Source organism: Wickerhamomyces anomalus (genome assembly GCF_001661255.1).
Source record: "Wickerhamomyces anomalus NRRL Y-366-8 unplaced genomic scaffold WICANscaffold_3, whole genome shotgun sequence".
Lineage (NCBI taxonomy): Eukaryota > Fungi > Ascomycota > Saccharomycetes > Phaffomycetales > Wickerhamomycetaceae > Hansenula > Hansenula anomala.
In genome coordinates this window covers 1055733-1073161 of record NW_017567112.1, presented here as the reverse complement: position 1 = coordinate 1073161, position 17429 = coordinate 1055733, and the positions used below count along the sequence as shown (strand labels likewise).

Below are 17429 nucleotides of genomic sequence, written 5' to 3'. Positions count from 1 at the left end.
CTCGATTTTGAGTCATCTACAAAAACAGTCAAAAACACAAATATACTATTTTTTTTATATACTAGACAATGGACAGATCACAATTCATCGTGAACTGTGTTTTCAGATTCTGGCACTCCAGTCGACGTACTTTCATCATAGGACTCTGTGGTTTCCTCATAAATATGTTCCAATTTTCTAACTTGATCTCTTAAAGCTGCAATCTCATTGTCGTATTTTGTCCATTCTGGTATTTGACGACGTGCTCTGTCTAATTTTGGCTCCTTGGTTAATGGATTGTTACAAAGATCAATTGTCTTTGCGGTTTTCAAACTCTCATCATCACACCATGTTTCACACCATAACCAATCTTGCGGCAATGAAAAAATCTTCAACCTAGTTTGTAAATTGTTTGGTAAATCTTGATCCAAATTTGATAATGAGTTTGGATCTTTTGATAAGGCTTGATAATGTTGTCTTAGCATATCACCAGCTGCAATTTCTCTGAATCTTTTCAAATCAACAACATAAAGCGCACTAATATGATACTTCATTTCATCACCTAAAAATTTGGCCCAATACCCTTGTTTCCAGAATCTAAAACCTTCCATTTCCTCTCTAGAGTCACCCATTGGAGTGTACCCATATGGAGCACCTTCAAGATCCATGTCAACAAGTTCTTTCAAATCTGTACGAACAATTTGATCAGCATCAACAAAAATAACTTTATCTAAATCTTGTGGGAATAAAACATCCAAAAATAAAATTTTATAACCCCAGATTGTTCTTTGTTTTTCTCTTTGTCCTCTCAACCAGGATGGCCATTTATAAGTAATCAATTCATACTCAAATCCATATTTTTTGGCTAAATGAGGCAAAAATTTCTTGAAACTTGGTGACATATAATTTTCAATTAACCAAAACTTAACAGTATGTTTAGTGTGGCGCATCACTGATGCAGTCATTATACTTAGGAATCTTTCATATAAGTGACCACTAGCAATAGTGAAGATATTAATATCAGCTTGTTTCTTTGTTTTCTTTTGGAATAATTTTTGGAGGAACCCTGGTTTATTTTCTTCTTCTTGTTTTTCAACTTGTGTAGAGATTGAGCTATCAGATAGCACCAAGGACTCATTTTCTTTACCTGGGTTCTTCATAACCCTTGGGAAAATTCTAACACCATCAAGATTCAAAACACTGAACTGTATCTTGTCGTGTTTTTCCAATTCTTCACTTTCGAAATCATCAATACTTAATAATGAATAAATTTCACTCGATTTCCCTTGTTTGATTTCAAAGTCCCATAAACCAGGATTACCTTTCAATTGTAAATAACCATAGTTGGTCATAACATTGGTATCTGATCCTTTAATTTGAACAGATAACCCAGTTGGTGGTTCACGAGTATTGATATCAAAAGAATTACCTTCCACTGCAATATTTTCCAATTCATAAATACCAGTAACTGGACCTGATTGGTCTAACAAAACGTTATCTAAATCACTAATACTTTCTTTTGGAACAACAATCCATGAAGAAGGAACATCCAAATCCAACGTAAACAGTGTCTTTTCAGGTGCTTTATCAAATGAAACAAATGGGGATTCAAAAACTTTACCATCTTTAAATTCAACACCTGATTTATAGTTACCTCTGAAAAATCTTTTAATTGGAAGTGATTCAAGATCTTTTTGAGGTTGGATCAAAATATCAAGAGACACAAATGAAAGATCTTTAATTGATTGGATTAAAAATAACAACTTTTGAGAAATTTCTTCAACTGGATCAATAACCAACAATACATGAAGATCACTTTGACCTTGATCACCGAATGAAATAGCATAATCCTTCTTTATAGCACCGAAATCAAATCTTGGAAGTGGAGCAGGAGTGAATAAGTCAGTACCAATGTAAAAAGTCTTTGTTAAAATCGATGAGAATGACTCGAACCAATCATGATATTCACCATGCTCTGGGATTCCGTGGTTTTTGATAACTTTACCAACTAATTCCAACCTCATTTCAAATTCATAGTTAGATAGATATTCTAGAGCATCACTTTTGAGTAGCTCATCTTTCAATTCAATGTAACGACCATTTAATAACAAGAATTTAGTGGATTCAATATCAGCTAGTTTCAACAAATCTTTGATTCCTTGATTTTCATCAGTTTCAGTGAATTCATGTTCTTCGATAATCTCTTGGATAACATCAATAGCATGATCGATAGATCTATTCAAAGCCTGTCTAATTTTCCCAATAAAAGTAGCTTCGTCTGAATTATTGATAACTCTAATCTTCATATCATAATTTGCAGCAAATGCAAACTTCAAGATTTCAACTAATTGTTGAAGCCCAATCTTAGATCCCAAGTTACCACCAAATGTTAATGTTTGAACAGGTTTGGCACGTTTAGAGTTAGAGAATTCAAAAATATAATTCGAAGAACTTTTCATGGCTTCTTGGAATTGTGGAGTTATGGCTTTATATTGAATATCAGCTCTATTTTCTGGTACAACAATGGTATTTCTAAAAGTAGCAGCACCTTCAAATGCTTTTTCTTTAACTGAATCAGATTCCTTAATTGTATTAGTGTAGACTAATGTGGCAATCAAATTAACATCTTCAGTGACTTGTCTTGTTAAAGCGTATGGCCAATTATCATCCAAGTTGAAAAATACACCGTTAACAACGATAGAAGGATTTTGAACATCAAAGCTTGAAACGAATGGGTCAACATATTTTGAAACAAAATCACCATCAGTTAATCTCTTAGGTGACCCGGTACCAATCTTATTCACATACTTTAAAACTTTTTTCAATCCACCGTTTTCCAATAGGTAGTAAATGTTATTAGCATGGATAGCATCCTCTTCTGAATTGACTAATGGGATAATACCAATTCTTTGTGGGATACCACGTTGTAAAATAGCTTGTGATAATCTTTTCAAGATTTTGTATTGATCATCATCACCAAAATTAATAGCAAATACAACATCATGAACATTTCCTCTATATAATGGGATTTGACCAAACTGTTGTCTTTCAAGGTATACGCTCAAATCATCCAATAGATGTGTATAGATTGGATCATTCTCAATATCGTTGAAAAAAATAACAGGATTATTTTCACCAGCCTCTATATCATATCTTGTCTTTGAACCTCTTCTATTTTTGGAAATTGACAAAAGTGCAAATTTACCCAATACAGTTTTTGCAGTGTTTGAATCAATACCAACATCGTTCAATTGTTTGACAAAGTTGAGTTCTCTTTTGACAGTTTTGTATAATCCAAAAACATTAAGATCTGCATCATCAACTGGTAGCCCATTGATGAAAATGGCTGATGAATCTGAAGTTAAGCCTATTTTTTCATTAAATTCAGCTTGTTCGATAAGATCTTCGTTGATTTCAAGTTCTGAAAGATATGAGCTATATTTTGGAAGATCTTGAACAGCTTTTACCAAATTTTCATAATTTTCTGAACTATTCTTGGAGGCAACTGCAAAACTTGCAATTTTCAAATCCAAATCTTTTAAAGCCTCTTTGCTCACAGCTGGGATATCCTGTTGATAAATATCCAAAAATGAGCTTGGTGTATCTTGATCTTTTAAAACTTGTTGTTGCTTTAATTTATTTTTTTGGTTGATTTCAGCATCTCTATCATCAATAACAATATAATCAGTTCTTTTCAAAGTTAGATCAACACCATAACCAGCCAATTGCTCTCTTTGATCAACATTTTGAGGAACATATCTCCAAACAAAACGAAGTTTACCATATTTCGCACTATCATAAAGGTTTGAAATGAATGGCTTGAACTCAGAATCATTTACATCACCATATAATACTAGAAGTGGTCCGGAATCCCCAATTATTCTATCAAATGGTAATAATGATTCACTTTCATCAGATCCTCCATCAGTCATCAAGGCGAATACATCATCTGGTTTACAATAAACCACGTCATTGAATTGTACCCAAGTTTTAGGAACAGCCCCACATTTTTTTTGTAATTTTGATTCAAACTCTGGTAGGACAGTCTCATTATAATATTTATAATGGGTAATAATTCTTGGTGAATAGTATTTGTTTGCCAATGGGATGTTGTATAATGAACGTTCAGTTGGAGTCAAGAGATCAAATAATGAATTGTATAGATCTTCATCGTTTAAGTCTTCTTGTAACTCTGAATCTTCTTCATCGAGACTTATGGATGAAATTTTGGATAATGCTTGTAAGTAATAAGATTCATTCTCTGAAGTGATTGTTTCTCTGTGTTTAACGTTAGGGTGCCGTTTATTTGGTTCATTTGATTGGTATAATACTCACAATAATCTCAGTGTAAATGGAGGATTCTCCCAATTGGCTTGCAATTGGATATCAATCTGCCCAAGGACAGTGCTTGCAAAGAGCAGCGTCGTCACAAGAATTGACCTCAACATCAATAACCTCTCTGGCCTTTTGATGGACTTGTTGTATTGAAATCGATTTGACCTAGGTGTCAACTTTGAAGAGGTTACGCGAATTCTCGGTTCGCGAATTTTGAAAATCTTTTTGGTTATGGCCACTTTGTGGGACGTAAATACGATTCAATTAAAACAATAAGCAAGATTATATATTCAGTGACTTATATATAGCAAGCCTCTTCTTTTAAAATGTAGAGCAAACTTGAACGGTTGAAGTCCAAAGTTTTCTAATGTAATAAACTAAAAATCAAAAACCAACAATTGATCCAAATATTGGCTATTATTTTATATGCAAAAACCTGAATCATAAAGCAAATTCACAAACCCGTTAATAACATGAACTTTTTTTGTAATAATATAAAAGATGTGATAAAAAGATGGAAATAAATTAATTAAAAAAATAAATCATTAAAAAATTAATTAGACAGTTGATGTCTTAATTGTACTTTCAAGTCATAATGAATTGAAAGTGAAAATATGAATTGAAATAGCATTAATGATGCACCGATCATTACAAGTCCTTTAGCAAGCCAAAGATCTTATCATTACCAACGTAATCATTGTCCACGATATTGACCAAGGCATAATCATTAATAATACTTTTGATAATGTTTTTAGATTCACCACCTTCTTCAAAAATAGAACTCCATTCTTCAGCAATTCTATAAACTTCATCTTTCCAAGCCAAGAATGAAACTTTTTCCACGATAGTTGGTTGTAAAACTTCTTGACCTGGGAAAATCCCCCAAGTAACTGCGTTTGCAGAATCATCTTTAGCATTTGTTGATAAATCATCAGTTGAATCAATGGCAAAATATGTAAGTAAGTTGAAATTATCCTTTGGATTTAAATTTGAATTGTAAGGTTTATTTAAAGTTTCAATTTTGGAGATTAAATTTGGTAAATTAGATTTTGGCATTAAGAATTCAAGATATTGTTTTTGATAAACAAACCCATTTTTAGGACCCCAACCAAAAGCTGGATCACTTGATGTTGCACCGTTTACTCTTGGTTGTGAATTAACAGTAAGGATCCCTGATTTATTTATTTCAATCAATTCATTTTTAATTGAATTAATTTCAGATGTAACTGGAGTATCAGACCAAGGTAATGAATTGACTTGACCTTCTAAATATTTCACCACTAGATTTGCAACATCTTGTATAGTTTTAGGTTCCCCCCATAATTCAATAGATCTTTTTGGAGATTGACGTAATAAACCTGAAGTAAATAATTCCACATCACCAAAAGCTGCAGAATTAGAATCACCCCATCTACCATTTGGAAATTCATCCCAACCTTGAGTTCTTGTGACATAACTATATTTTCTATTTTTCCAAAAAATAGGTCTAACGGTTTCTTTTGTTCTTGTTGGATTTAAAGATTTTCTAAATGGTAAATCATCAACAATTGTAGATGTGATTAAACCTAATTTTTCTAAAACCATAACTGAAGATTTTTCTAAATTCATTGTATAGAAATGTAAATGTTTAACAAAGCCTGAATTTAATAATTTTGAACACATTTCAGCAACTAAATCAATACCAATTTTTCTAACTAATTGATCATCATCTTTAACTTCTAATAATTTATCCTCAAATTCTTGTGGGACATTGATTTCACACCAAGTTGCTCTTCTTTTAAAAGCAGCATATGTACTAATTGGCATGATACCTGGAATAATTGGAACGTTAATATCTTTAGCTCTTAATTTTTTACACCATTCAATGAAATTTTCAGCATCATAAAACATTTGAGTAATTATGAAATCGGCACCTGCATCGATTTTTTCTTTTAAATAATCAACTAATAGATCAATATCAGTTTCTTCTGGATGACCTTCAGGGTATGCAGCAACACCAATATCGAAATGATCACCATATTTTTCTCTAATGTATTTAACTAGATCTTTAGCATGGGTGAACCCACCTTCAATTGCGGTCCATTCACCACCTTCCACTGGAGGATCACCTCTAAGAGCTAAAATATTTTGACAACCAGAGTTGTAAGCATCTCTTAGAGCTTTATCAATCAATTCAATTGGCATATTTGTACAAGTCAAATGCATACAAGTTTCTAGCCCTAGCACAGATTGGGCAGTTTGGACGATGTCAGTGGTTAGGTTGGATAGTCTCCCACCAGCGTTCCAAGTGACATCGATGAATTGAGGGTTGAGGTTGTACATTCTATCCATTCTGTCGTATAGGTTCTGGACACCTTGACTGGTCTTTGGGACAAAGAACTCGAAGGAGAACGTTGGGATGTCGTCCTCGGCATGGCTCCTCTGCAACTTGTGGCTGATTCTCATTGTGGATGGATCTGAGTAGCTTGTAGTAGTAGAAGTGGTAGTTTTAGATGTTGTTGATGTATTTCTTCAGTCTCGATGATTCACTTTTTTTTCTTCACATGCTCGCCGGTTTCGCTCTTCGCCAATGGGAGCAGAGCATTGGGCTTGAGCTTGAGCTTGAGCTGAGGATGGTTTGAGTTCTAAAGTGAAGTTGGAGTGAGTCACTGCTACAATTTAAATTAAACAGAGACCATTTGTGTGTCTCCAGCTGATAACACTCTTATCGTCCAAAGCACTTCGAGCCCATGAGCCACTCGAGCCAACGGGTTTCAAATTGGGTTTAATTCGCGAATATTACAATACTTAGTCAGCTGTTACTAATTATATCGATTATATAGAAGTTAATCAATGAACATTGTGTCTGTTGTACTCCAGGAAGGAGGCCCAGATACCCAGGTCATACACACTCTTTAGTGTACCTGCAACGACAAAACACACCCATTGCAAGTCAAAACTGGTCAGCACACCAGTGATACTAGGCCCTGCCAACTGGGCTAGTGTCTTGACAACATTAACCCATCCCAAGATTGCAGTTCTTTGTGATGGCTTAATCACAGTGGTCAAGAACACCTTTTTAGGTGCAACATCCATTTGTTGTGTCATGGCTCTAATGATCAAAATAACAATAGTAACCTTTAATGAACTTGGTGCAGGAACCAACGCAAGTGCAATGGATGATGGAAGATGAGTACTAACCATAGTGACAACTGGACCTAATCTCTTGGAAAATGATGTACTCAACAATGCTGTGATTGATGTAATAATCATTGTACAAAAGAAAACACCACCTAAATCCTCAGTACTAATATTGAACTTTCTTGAAATATAATATGATTGCCATGAAAATGAAATGATTGATGAAGCAAAAGCATCTAAAGCAAATAACAATGTTAATTTAATAACAATTGCTGAAGCTGATTCTCCAGATAAATTTGGAACAAATTTTGACCAAAATGATTTTCTTTGTTGAGGTTGAACAACTGCTGATGCCGCTAATAATGGTGCTGTTTCACCACTAGCTGCAACATTGACTTGAGCATCTGTAGTAGAAGTTGCACCATTTGAGATTTGATGATAATTGAGCTCAACTTTATGGGTAAGGAATAATGATAAAACAGCCATCAATAATGAAATCACAATATAAACCCAAAAGATAATCAAATATGAATCAATCTTAGAATAACCATATTCCTTTTGAGCATATGTGATTAATGACCCAATTGTAACTGAACCAAAAGCAGATGCTAAATTACTTAAAAATGAACCCCAGGCATAAATATCTGATCTCTTCTCATAAGCACATAAATCAGCAATAACACTTTCTTCAACTGATCTAAAAGGTCCAACTTCACCTCCATGTGGTGTAATGATACCAATAAATGAAACCAAAAAAATCACAATATAATTTTGATGGAAATAAATAAAGCAAACACCAGTAATTGCCATCACTAATGAAGATAAAACATAGGTGGCTTTTCTACCAACTTTATCAGCAACTAGAGATAATAAAAAAGATGTAACTAAATCACCAAAAAACATTAAACTCATTAATAATCCAATATATCTTTCATTATAACCATCTTCTTTTAAAAAAAGTGCTAAAACAAGTGAAATACCAGTAAAACCATAAAATCTTAACATTCGAAGAAATGTAATGATATAAACATCTGAACCAGATGTCACTAAAGTGGAAAACCCAATCTCATCTGATAACTTGGTAATATAACCCATTTTTACTCTGAATCTTGGTTTTTCTCAACAGTTTGATGAAAATTTCCAGTCACGTTAAATGTGTCAAAATAAAGTTGAGTTAAACGTTTTTTTTGCCTTTTTGAATGTATTCGATTTTAATTCTTTCAATTGAACAACTTAGCTTCAACAACTTTCAATGATACATTCTAATTATGAAACGTTGAAAAGTGTACCAGGTGGCTCAATTTATTCCAAATAGGAGACACTTTACACCTGTGCATTTTTTTTTCGCCCTATGGGACGATCCGAACACCGGTCCGAGCCTGTATGCACAACTGCTCAAAATTTAGTACAAACGTTTAAAGACGAGGGCACTAGTTTCTGTGATTTGCCTAGAAATTGTATATGTGGTTCTGTTTATTGGTTGTATAATTGTCTTGGACGATTAGCGCATTTTTAACGATCAGAAAGTACTGTATGTTTGATATTCGTGAATTTTCAGGCCCTAAATGTTTTGACAGCTAGTTTAAAGATTGAAAAATTCTACTACCCAAATCTCATGATAAATCAATTATGTACTATGTTTATATTATCTGAATGCTAATATATTACCATGCAGTAATATTGATTTTTTGATTAATTTGCATATTTTTTTTAATGTATCTGATGTGTATTTATAAAATGCTAAAATAATATTTATAAGCGATGTTAATATTTATACAATTTTATAATAATTAGATGAATCAAACTATAATTTTATAATAATTTTGACTGCTCATATTGATTATTTATGGTACAGCTTGCAGATTAAGTATTATTCCTATATTTTCTGATATATATTCTTACTGCCTGTTTTTATATTGTGATTTAATATCCCTTAATTTTATCATTATTATAAATCAGTCATAGGCTCAGTCTCCAGTGACTTTGTACATGATTATTTTAGCATTTTATAAATACACTTTAGATATACATTAAAGAAAGAAATTAAAGAGCGCCACCAGTGCCCGTACAATATTTCAACAATTTATATAAAACTATCCATGAATATCTGCATGTCTATTTAAAATTTTAGCTAATTTCACGGGTATAAAGTTCTTCATTGAAGAGATCTCAAGGTCTTCGGAAACAGATTCAAAGTCCCATAACTATACCTATTTTGCTCCAAAACTTTCCAAAATATTCTAGAGCAGTTTATATTGACATATATCTTGAATTATATACTTGATTACTTTATATCTTCAGTATTTCATAAGATGTGTCCGCATCAAGCAAATATATACTAGTTGTTCAGCCGCCTATACAAAAATATATCAAGCGCCTTGGCGCAGTGGAAGCGCGCAGGGCTCATAACCCTGATGTCCTCGGATCGAAACCGAGAGGCGCTAGCTTGATTTTTTTTGTTACGGGCACACCCGCGCGGTTGAGAAATTAGTGTATACAGGATGCATATTTTTATAATTTTCTTACTTTTTAATGCTTTAGATATTTAATATTGAGGACAGCATACTCTTTTTTTTTACAAGTATTACTATTGAGGTTTTTGAGGTATCAGTATGTTTTAAAGATACCTTTAAATCGTTGTTAACGACTCTGTGGTGCATTTTTTTTGACACATTTCTTTCATAGAGCAACTAATCATCAATCATGTCTTCAATAAAGAGTATTTATGGTAAAAGTGCCAAAGTCAAAGCTGAATTGGAATTGAATGATAAGGCGGTATACCTAAGAGGAATCAATGAATATGAACGAATGGAAGCGCCAGTTAGTTTATTGAGAGGAAATCTTAAAGTCGTTGTCAAATCATCACTTGTTAATTCTATTAAAACAATTCAAATCAGGTTCTTGGGATTTTCATCTGACGTTGTATATATGAAAACACCAACATATCGTTCATTAAGAGAGGTTGAAAGAAGAACAATCATTGATGACTTTCATGAATTTGAATTTGATCCACTTGATTTGATGAAGAGCACATACGCTTTCCCCTTCCATTTCATACTTGAACCTGATCTCCCAGAAACAATATTCACTTCATTGGGTCATAGAAGATACTGTGTTGAAGCCAAAATCATTTTTGAAGACAATACAGAAATTAGCACAAGTAAACCTGTTAGAATCCTTAGATGTCCAATTGAAGGTTCTTTACTGTTTGGTGAATGTATTCAAGCTTCTGGTGTTTGGAAAGAGTATATGAATTATCAAGTTGCAATATCTTCAAAATATATGGTTTTGGGTGAAGATTTTAAAATCAATTTCAAACTGAGTGCAGGTTCAGGAAATAAAATGTGTTTTATTGAAACAATTAAATTTTATATTGTTCAAAGATTGCAATGTGAAAAAAGGAGTGATTATATTGGTGATGATGAAACTTTTTCATTCACAAATAAATATTTGTTGAAATATTTGAAGCTTGAAAGGGATGAGTCCGGGTTGAAATCATATGAAGGTGACTGGACCATGAAAATACCTAAGGCATTACCATTCTGTATTCATCCACATTTAACAAATAGACAAGCAGAGTTTGAAAATTATAAAGGATTGAAAGTATCACACTTTATCAGGATAGTACTTGAAGTGGAGCCAATAGAATTTGTCAAACGATCCAATATATCATCAACATCGTTAATATCGTCTTTGGAACCAATTAAGAATGACACTCCTTTATCAGTTGAATCCAATGACTTTGTGGTGAACCTGAGTCTGAAAAGTGATGTTTTCTTCAAGGCACCAATCCGTTTACTATCACCAAATGCTTTAAAACAACCAGCACCACCAACATATGAAGAAGCAATTCAGGAAACAGGTACAGCAACGAACAAACTAGTCTTCAATCCTTTAAAGATTGTCAAAAGACGTGTGAGCAAAAGCGATGCCTATTCACCACCAGCATACCACCAATAAACAAATTAACCCTTTCATCTCTATAGTTACAGCATACAAGATGCAAAATACGTTTGCCTCAAAACAGCAAAAACTTGTAGAAAAAAATTCGTGATGAAATTTTTAAACGTAAACAAACGCGCGCGCCAAAAAAAAATAAACACGATCGAGACACGAAAAAAAGAATGTCACGTGAGCAAAGGCACAAGCGTTAAATCTTTATTTAAAACTCACATTTGCTCCTTTCCAATCCCATTTGAACCCATTAGAGACAACTGGTAGCACTGCTCATTGACAACAACCCCATAAGAATGATTTCTAGAACACCTTCTCCTACAAAGTCACCAAGAAGACTGGCATTATCTTCAAAAGATGGTAATGTTAAACTATCTCCAAAGAAATCCTTAAAATCAACAACAACTCCTAATTTATCACCATCAAGACCAAGAAGTTCATTATCAAGATCTCCTTCAACTTCTAAACAGCTTTTAGCGAAAGCCAAACCTTCATTAGGATTCACCATCTATCAAGATCCAAAAGATTATAGCACAGAAATGTATTTATCAAGTGTAAAATTACAAAGTGATGAAAATGATTATACGGGAAATAAAGAAAACATTGAACCAAAATATTCAAATAGTAGGTGTTCATCACCATCAAAGAAAAGAGCTAGATCACCATTATCAGATCGGAACATTCTAGAGAATCCAGGTTATATTCAATATACTTCATTACCAAGAGTTTCAAACTTATATCAATTGGATACGGTATGGAATAATTCAAATAATGTTGAAATCCCATCATATGTTACACCACCTAGAAAAGATAGAGTTAAGTATCTAAGTTTTGTGAATCCAAGGGAGAAACCTATAAAGAGATCATCATCATTAAATGATTTCAATTCTGAAAGAGTTGTCAAAAAATTGGTGTTTGATATCCATAAAGATTGATAATAATGCTTTCTAGGCTCTTTGTTTTGTTTGCTCGGTGTTCTCCTTAAGTTTAATTTGTGTTTTTGCATGGTTTTTTCTTGTTCTTTTCTAATTGTCAAAGTTTCTTGACTTATTTCCTATTTGTCATTTCTACAATTCATTTCTTTTTAATAAAGCTTTTATAGAATAGATTTAAAGTGTAGGACTATCTTTTTTCCAGATCACATATACTTTTTTATTTTCACATAAACAAGTTAAAAACTAAAGAGCAAGTATTAAAAATCTTCTTAGATACCAGACCAGAAGAATGATTTTTTAACATTGAATTTATCGATCAATTCAATATCATCACTTGAAGCACCAACATGAATTTCATATTCACCAGCTTGAACAGACCATTTGTCTTGGAATTCATCAAAGAATGAAACAGAATCTTTTAATGAAAGTTTCAATTCAACAGTCTTATTAGAACCAGCATCTAATTCCACTTTTTCAAAACCTTTCAATTCTTTGATTGGTCTAATAACATCAGAATCAACTTTTCTAATATAAACTTGAACAACTTCTTTACCTTTGACGCTACCAGTGTTTTGAACATTAACTGAAACTTTCAATTCATCTTTTGATTCATCAACTGAATTGGATAATTTAGAAAATTTGAAAGTTGTGTAAGATAAACCATAACCGAATGGGAAAGCAACTCTTCTTTGTAATTTTTCATAGTATCTATAACCAATGAAGATATCTTCACCATATAAGACTCTACCTCTTTCAGTGTGGAAGTTTAAGAATGCAGGGTTATCTTCAATTTTAATTGGGAATGATAATGATAATTTAGCACTTGGATTAACATCACCATACAAGACATCAGCAATTGCATTACCTAATTCATTACCACCGTACCAAGCATGAACCAAAGTTTTAGCTTTCTTAATCCATGGCATTTCCACTGGAGTACCTGATTGATTAACAATAACAGTATTTGGGTTGGCATCTAAGATAGCTTCAACCAATTTATCAGTATAACCTGGTAATGTTAAGTCTTTACGATCATAACCTTCAGATTCCCATTCACGGTTTAAACCAATAACAACAATAGCTTTATCAACAGATTTAGCCAATTCAACTGCTTTTTTAATTTCACCTTCTGGATCAATTGCTTTAGCAACACCAAATGCAATAGCACCATTACCAACGAAATCAACACCATCTTGTTCAGTATAAGTTCTAGTTTTACCTGAACCGAATTCAATACGAACGTTATATTTCTTACCAGCTTCTAATCTAACTGAACCAACTTCTTCCACAGTACCAGTATTGAAGAAAGCTTGACCTTTCTTTTGATTTTCTTTGTTATCAACAACTAATTTGTCATCAACAAATAATTGAGCAGTACCCAAGACTGTTACACCAAAATCATAATCAGCAGTTTCTTCAGGTGTAAAGACACATTCTAAATCGGCATAGAATAAATAATCTCTAACAGCTTTGTTGTCATAATCAAACATAATATGATAAGAAGTTGTTAAATCTAGTTCATCGAATAATTCTCTACCTGGAGTACCCCTTGGTTCATGATAAAAGGACATATGAATACCTGGCTTACCAGTCTTTGGGTTAATTGCTTGTTCAGATAAACCTGGTAAGGTATCATGAGCATAAGCACCAACGGTATAAGCAGGGTTTGATCCGATTTTGTTTGCAATACCTTCATATGGAGTAACAACATAATATGGAGCTAATGAAGCGGAACCACCACCTGAAAATGCACCATATTTAGCATTTGGACCAATGACCGCAATTTTATCTTCTTTTTTCAAAGGTAAAACGTTATTATCATTCTTCAACAAGACAATTGATTCAGCAGCTAATTTTCTCAAGAATTCTGCAGTTTCTGAAGTATTGTTTTTCTCATCTTCTGGAGCGTTTTCAGGAATATCACCTTGTTTGGCATATTTAACCAAATTCAAAACGGCTCTAACTCTATCATTCAAATGATTGATATGTAATTCTTTAGAAGAAACTTGTTGAGAAATTGCCAATTCAGTTCTCATTCTTGGAGGACCTGGCATTTCAATATCTAACCCATTTTCAAGAGCTTGAGAAGTTGAGTAAGTACCATACCAATCGGACATAACAGCACCATCCCATTTCCATTCACCACGTAAAACATCTTGAAGTAAGAATTTTGATTGAGAAGCATGTTCACCATTAACTTTGTTATAAGCAGTCATAAAACATAATGGGTTTGAGTATTTAACAGCTAATCTGAAAGGTTCCAAGTAGATTTCTCTTAGAGCTCTTGGACTGATAATTGAGTCTGAAGAGTTACGTTCATGTTCTAAATCATTACCAGTATAATGTTTAATAGTGGCAGCGATATGTTTATCTTGAATACCATTAACAATGGCAGCAGAAGCAATACCAGCTAAATAAGGATCTTCAGAAAATGATTCAAACCCTCTACCACCGTTTGGACCTCTTTGCATGTTTGTAGTTGGACCCAAGATGACATGAGCCCCCTTATGTTTACCTTCAAGAGCCATCATATTACCAGCTTCTCTCAATAGATCTTTATCGAAAGTAGCAGCTAAACCAGTACCATTTGGAAAAACAGCACCTTTAACACCATTGAAGAATTTTGTACCACGAACACCGTTTGGACCATCACTGAATCTAAGGGATGGGATGTTTAATCTTTCGACTGGATAAGTGTGCCAGAAGTCGATACCAGCAGTAAGGCCGATTTTCTCAGTAAGAGTCAATTGCTCTAGGACTTTTTCAACATCAAAGTCAGACATGATTATTGATGATTGTTTGTTTGTTGGGTAGAGAATCGGAACAAGGTGCTAGAGGATCGAAAGATGTTTATATAGTTTTCTCGAAACATGGGGCATTTACACAAAAGACGCTTTTTCAGTTGGAACTTCATGACCATGCAGGATGGAATAATGTGCAATTACGAGTTCTCGGGGGTGGTTGCAATTGAGTGGAAGATCTCAGGAACAACCAGGTTTTTCCAGGTCAAGAGGTGGCTACTACTACTAAAATAAGAGAACAGAATAGAGAACAGAACAGAGAATAGAGCATATAGACTAAAGCCAATTGCTCAACCTGCTATACACTACGCTACACTCCCTTCTATCTATCTCATCTATCGTATCTCCTGCCACTTGGTCCTCCTCCTTTTAGATCCATTCCCAACCCCAGACTTTATCCTCTTCACTGGCTTTTCCCAAATGGGCGCACCTCTGCCGGCCTCTGAAACACCAACAAGCTACAAAGCTCAGACCGGTCCAGAAGAAACCAGTGCTTGACAATACTACCATAACACCACTTTCTATCCACTTTATATCCACTCTGTACGAGTCTGTAGCCACTTTCCCTCTCCATTTCCACACCCTTGAGTAGCCTATTTCTTATGGTCCCAGCTGTACCGATCCGGAAACACGCGCCGCTCGTCGGATAAATACAAGTCATAACACCGTCCACAAAGCACAACAACTACAAACGTGAAGAGTTGAGGAGTCATGACTCGGTGCACTTTCTGCTGGCTACAATGTTATAGGTTCTCTAATATCCCTTGTTTAAACCCCCTTTCAAAGCTCTCTCCTCAGCTCTGTCTCAATTGATTAGGTGAACTTTGCACCAGCCTTGAACCTTTTTTTTCCCCAGAATGTATTACCGTCCGAAAAACTTTTCAACAATTTGATCATTCGCCTGAAAAAAAAACACGAGCATCAAAAAAGCACGGTAAAGCGAGTTCAAATCTCATACCCCCATGGGGTTTAGGTAAACACTTGTTGTTCACCAATAGGGTGGCTCCAAGTTTCAAATAAGTACCATTACATACGTTGAGAAAGGGTTCGGCAAACATTACTATTTCAAGTAAACTCCTAAATACGTTAATGATACATTATTCCACCATCAACAACCATAGCTTGTCCCGTAATATAATCAGCCTTTTCACTAGCCATGAAACTAACCAAGTTGGCAACGTCTTGAGGTTCAGATCCTCTTCCAAGTGCAATCTTGTCAATAAACTTCTTAACGGTCTCTCCTTTAGCTGCGCCTGAATATTCACCCATTTTAGCATCAATTTGATCCCACATTGGTGTTAATACAATCCCTGGGCAGTAACAATTAACAGTAATCTTTCTTGAAGCCAATTCTTTAGCAGCAACTTGAGTTAACCCACGAACTGCAAACTTAGTCGCACTATAAATACCCAACATTTCAAATGCTTCATATGAAACAATCGAAGCTGCATTGATGATTTTACCTGGTTGATTTCCCAATTCTTCAAACTTCTTTGCAGCTGCTTGAATCCCAAACACAACACCATTAACATTAATACTCAAGATTTTATTGATTTCCTCTTCTGTCGTTTCCACAATAGGTGCTATAGTTGCAATACCAGCATTATTAACAATGGTATCAAACCCACCAAATTTTTTATAGGTTTCATCAACCGCATCAAAGATTTCTTGTTTCTTAGATGAATCACATGGAATAAATAGTGATTCTGCTCCAAATTTTTCAATCTCTTTAACTGTTTCTAATGCTTTCGCCTTTTGAAATGGTAAATCTGTAATTGCAACTTGGTAACCATCTTTAGCTAATTGAATTGCAATGGATTTCCCAATACCTTGAGCTGCTCCTGTAACTAATGCTGTTTTCTTTTGGGTGTTTAAAGTCATTTTTGTGATTGATTGATTGATTGAATATATAGATCAAATTGCTTCAACTTTCAGGAATATCATCCTTGTTAAATAGTATCCTTTTTCAACTATATGGGTTAAACATTGTCACCCCTTACTCCTCTGAAATCAAGAATTTGAGACTTCAAATAACCTATCACGGCTCTTGGTTCTTTCGGAATCCATTTATTATAGAAATCATCTCATGAAGGATTGATTGCTTGGTTGTTTCGTGTGCGCTTCTGGTGTTTTCTTATGTTTCCAACTTTGATGGATTTTCGTTCGGCCTTAAATTTGTGTCATGTACCCCATACTTTCTCGATCCTCAAATTTAACTCAAAAGTTGATCACCAATCACTTGCAAAGGAGGACTGATTTGACTAATTGATTATCACTTAAAAAAGAACTCAATTACTTCAAGAAT

At 34.0% G+C, this 17429-nt stretch overlaps 8 protein-coding genes and 1 non-coding gene across 9 annotated transcripts; 4 read left to right on the top strand and 5 right to left on the bottom strand.

Annotated features, from left to right (window-relative positions):
• Positions 1–77: 77 nt before the first annotated feature.
• KRE5 (Kre5p) lies at positions 78–4427 on the bottom strand (the record flags this gene model as incomplete). The annotated part of the gene is made up of 2 exons (XM_019181679.1): positions 78–4257; positions 4315–4427. 2 exons carry the CDS (start codon positions 4425–4427, stop codon positions 78–80), a joined length of 4293 nt encoding a protein of 1430 aa, XP_019039221.1.
• Positions 4428–4962: 535 nt separating this feature from the next.
• On the bottom strand, positions 4963–6759 carry MET13 (methylenetetrahydrofolate reductase (NAD(P)H) MET13; the record flags this gene model as incomplete). The annotated part of the gene is made up of 1 exon (XM_019181830.1): positions 4963–6759. The coding sequence occupies one exon, from the start codon at positions 6757–6759 to the stop codon at positions 4963–4965; it is 1797 nt and encodes a 598-aa protein (XP_019039220.1).
• A 384-nt stretch (positions 6760–7143) lies between these two features.
• On the bottom strand, positions 7144–8720 carry WICANDRAFT_105032 (uncharacterized protein; the record flags this gene model as incomplete). The annotated part of the gene is made up of 1 exon (XM_019180434.1): positions 7144–8720. Exon 1 carries the CDS (start codon positions 8527–8529, stop codon positions 7144–7146), a length of 1386 nt encoding a protein of 461 aa, XP_019039219.1. The 5' UTR covers positions 8530–8720.
• A 1086-nt stretch (positions 8721–9806) lies between these two features.
• WICANDRAFT_t71 lies at positions 9807–9878 on the top strand. The gene has a single exon. It is a non-coding gene; the product is annotated as a tRNA-Met (tRNA).
• Positions 9879–10101: 223 nt separating this feature from the next.
• On the top strand, positions 10102–10639 carry WICANDRAFT_92111 (uncharacterized protein; the record flags this gene model as incomplete). The annotated part of the gene is made up of 1 exon (XM_019186343.1): positions 10102–10639. A coding segment is annotated over exon 1 (452 nt), but the record flags the coding sequence as incomplete, so codon positions are not given.
• Position 10640: 1 nt separating this feature from the next.
• On the top strand, positions 10641–11404 carry WICANDRAFT_92110 (uncharacterized protein). The gene has a single exon (XM_019186342.1). It carries the CDS (start codon positions 10717–10719, stop codon positions 11392–11394), a length of 678 nt encoding a protein of 225 aa, XP_019039217.1. The 5' UTR covers positions 10641–10716; the 3' UTR covers positions 11395–11404.
• A 49-nt stretch (positions 11405–11453) lies between these two features.
• Positions 11454–12117, top strand: WICANDRAFT_92109 (uncharacterized protein; the record flags this gene model as incomplete). The annotated part of the gene is made up of 1 exon (XM_019186341.1): positions 11454–12117. A coding segment is annotated over exon 1 (391 nt), but the record flags the coding sequence as incomplete, so codon positions are not given.
• A 28-nt stretch (positions 12118–12145) lies between these two features.
• Positions 12146–15435, bottom strand: WICANDRAFT_92108 (beta-glucosidase H). The gene has a single exon (XM_019186340.1). It carries the CDS (start codon positions 15104–15106, stop codon positions 12593–12595), a length of 2514 nt encoding a protein of 837 aa, XP_019039215.1. The 5' UTR covers positions 15107–15435; the 3' UTR covers positions 12146–12592.
• Positions 15436–15998: 563 nt separating this feature from the next.
• WICANDRAFT_92107 (uncharacterized protein) lies at positions 15999–17312 on the bottom strand. Its single transcript, XM_019186339.1, has one exon. The coding sequence runs from the start codon at positions 17003–17005 to the stop codon at positions 16211–16213; it is 795 nt and encodes a 264-aa protein (XP_019039214.1). The 5' UTR covers positions 17006–17312; the 3' UTR covers positions 15999–16210.
• Between the last annotated feature and the right edge of the window lie 117 nt (positions 17313–17429).

What these genes read in the sequence shown, in the direction of transcription:
- WICANDRAFT_92110 (XM_019186342.1), top strand. Translation starts at nt 10,717, where the DNA reads ATGGTTTTGGGTGAAGATTTTAAAATCAATTTCAAACTGAGTGCAGGT.
- WICANDRAFT_92108 (XM_019186340.1), bottom strand. Translation starts at nt 15,106, where the DNA reads ATGTCTGACTTTGATGTTGAAAAAGTCCTAGAGCAATTGACTCTTACT.
- WICANDRAFT_92107 (XM_019186339.1), bottom strand. Translation starts at nt 17,005, where the DNA reads ATGACTTTAAACACCCAAAAGAAAACAGCATTAGTTACAGGAGCAGCT.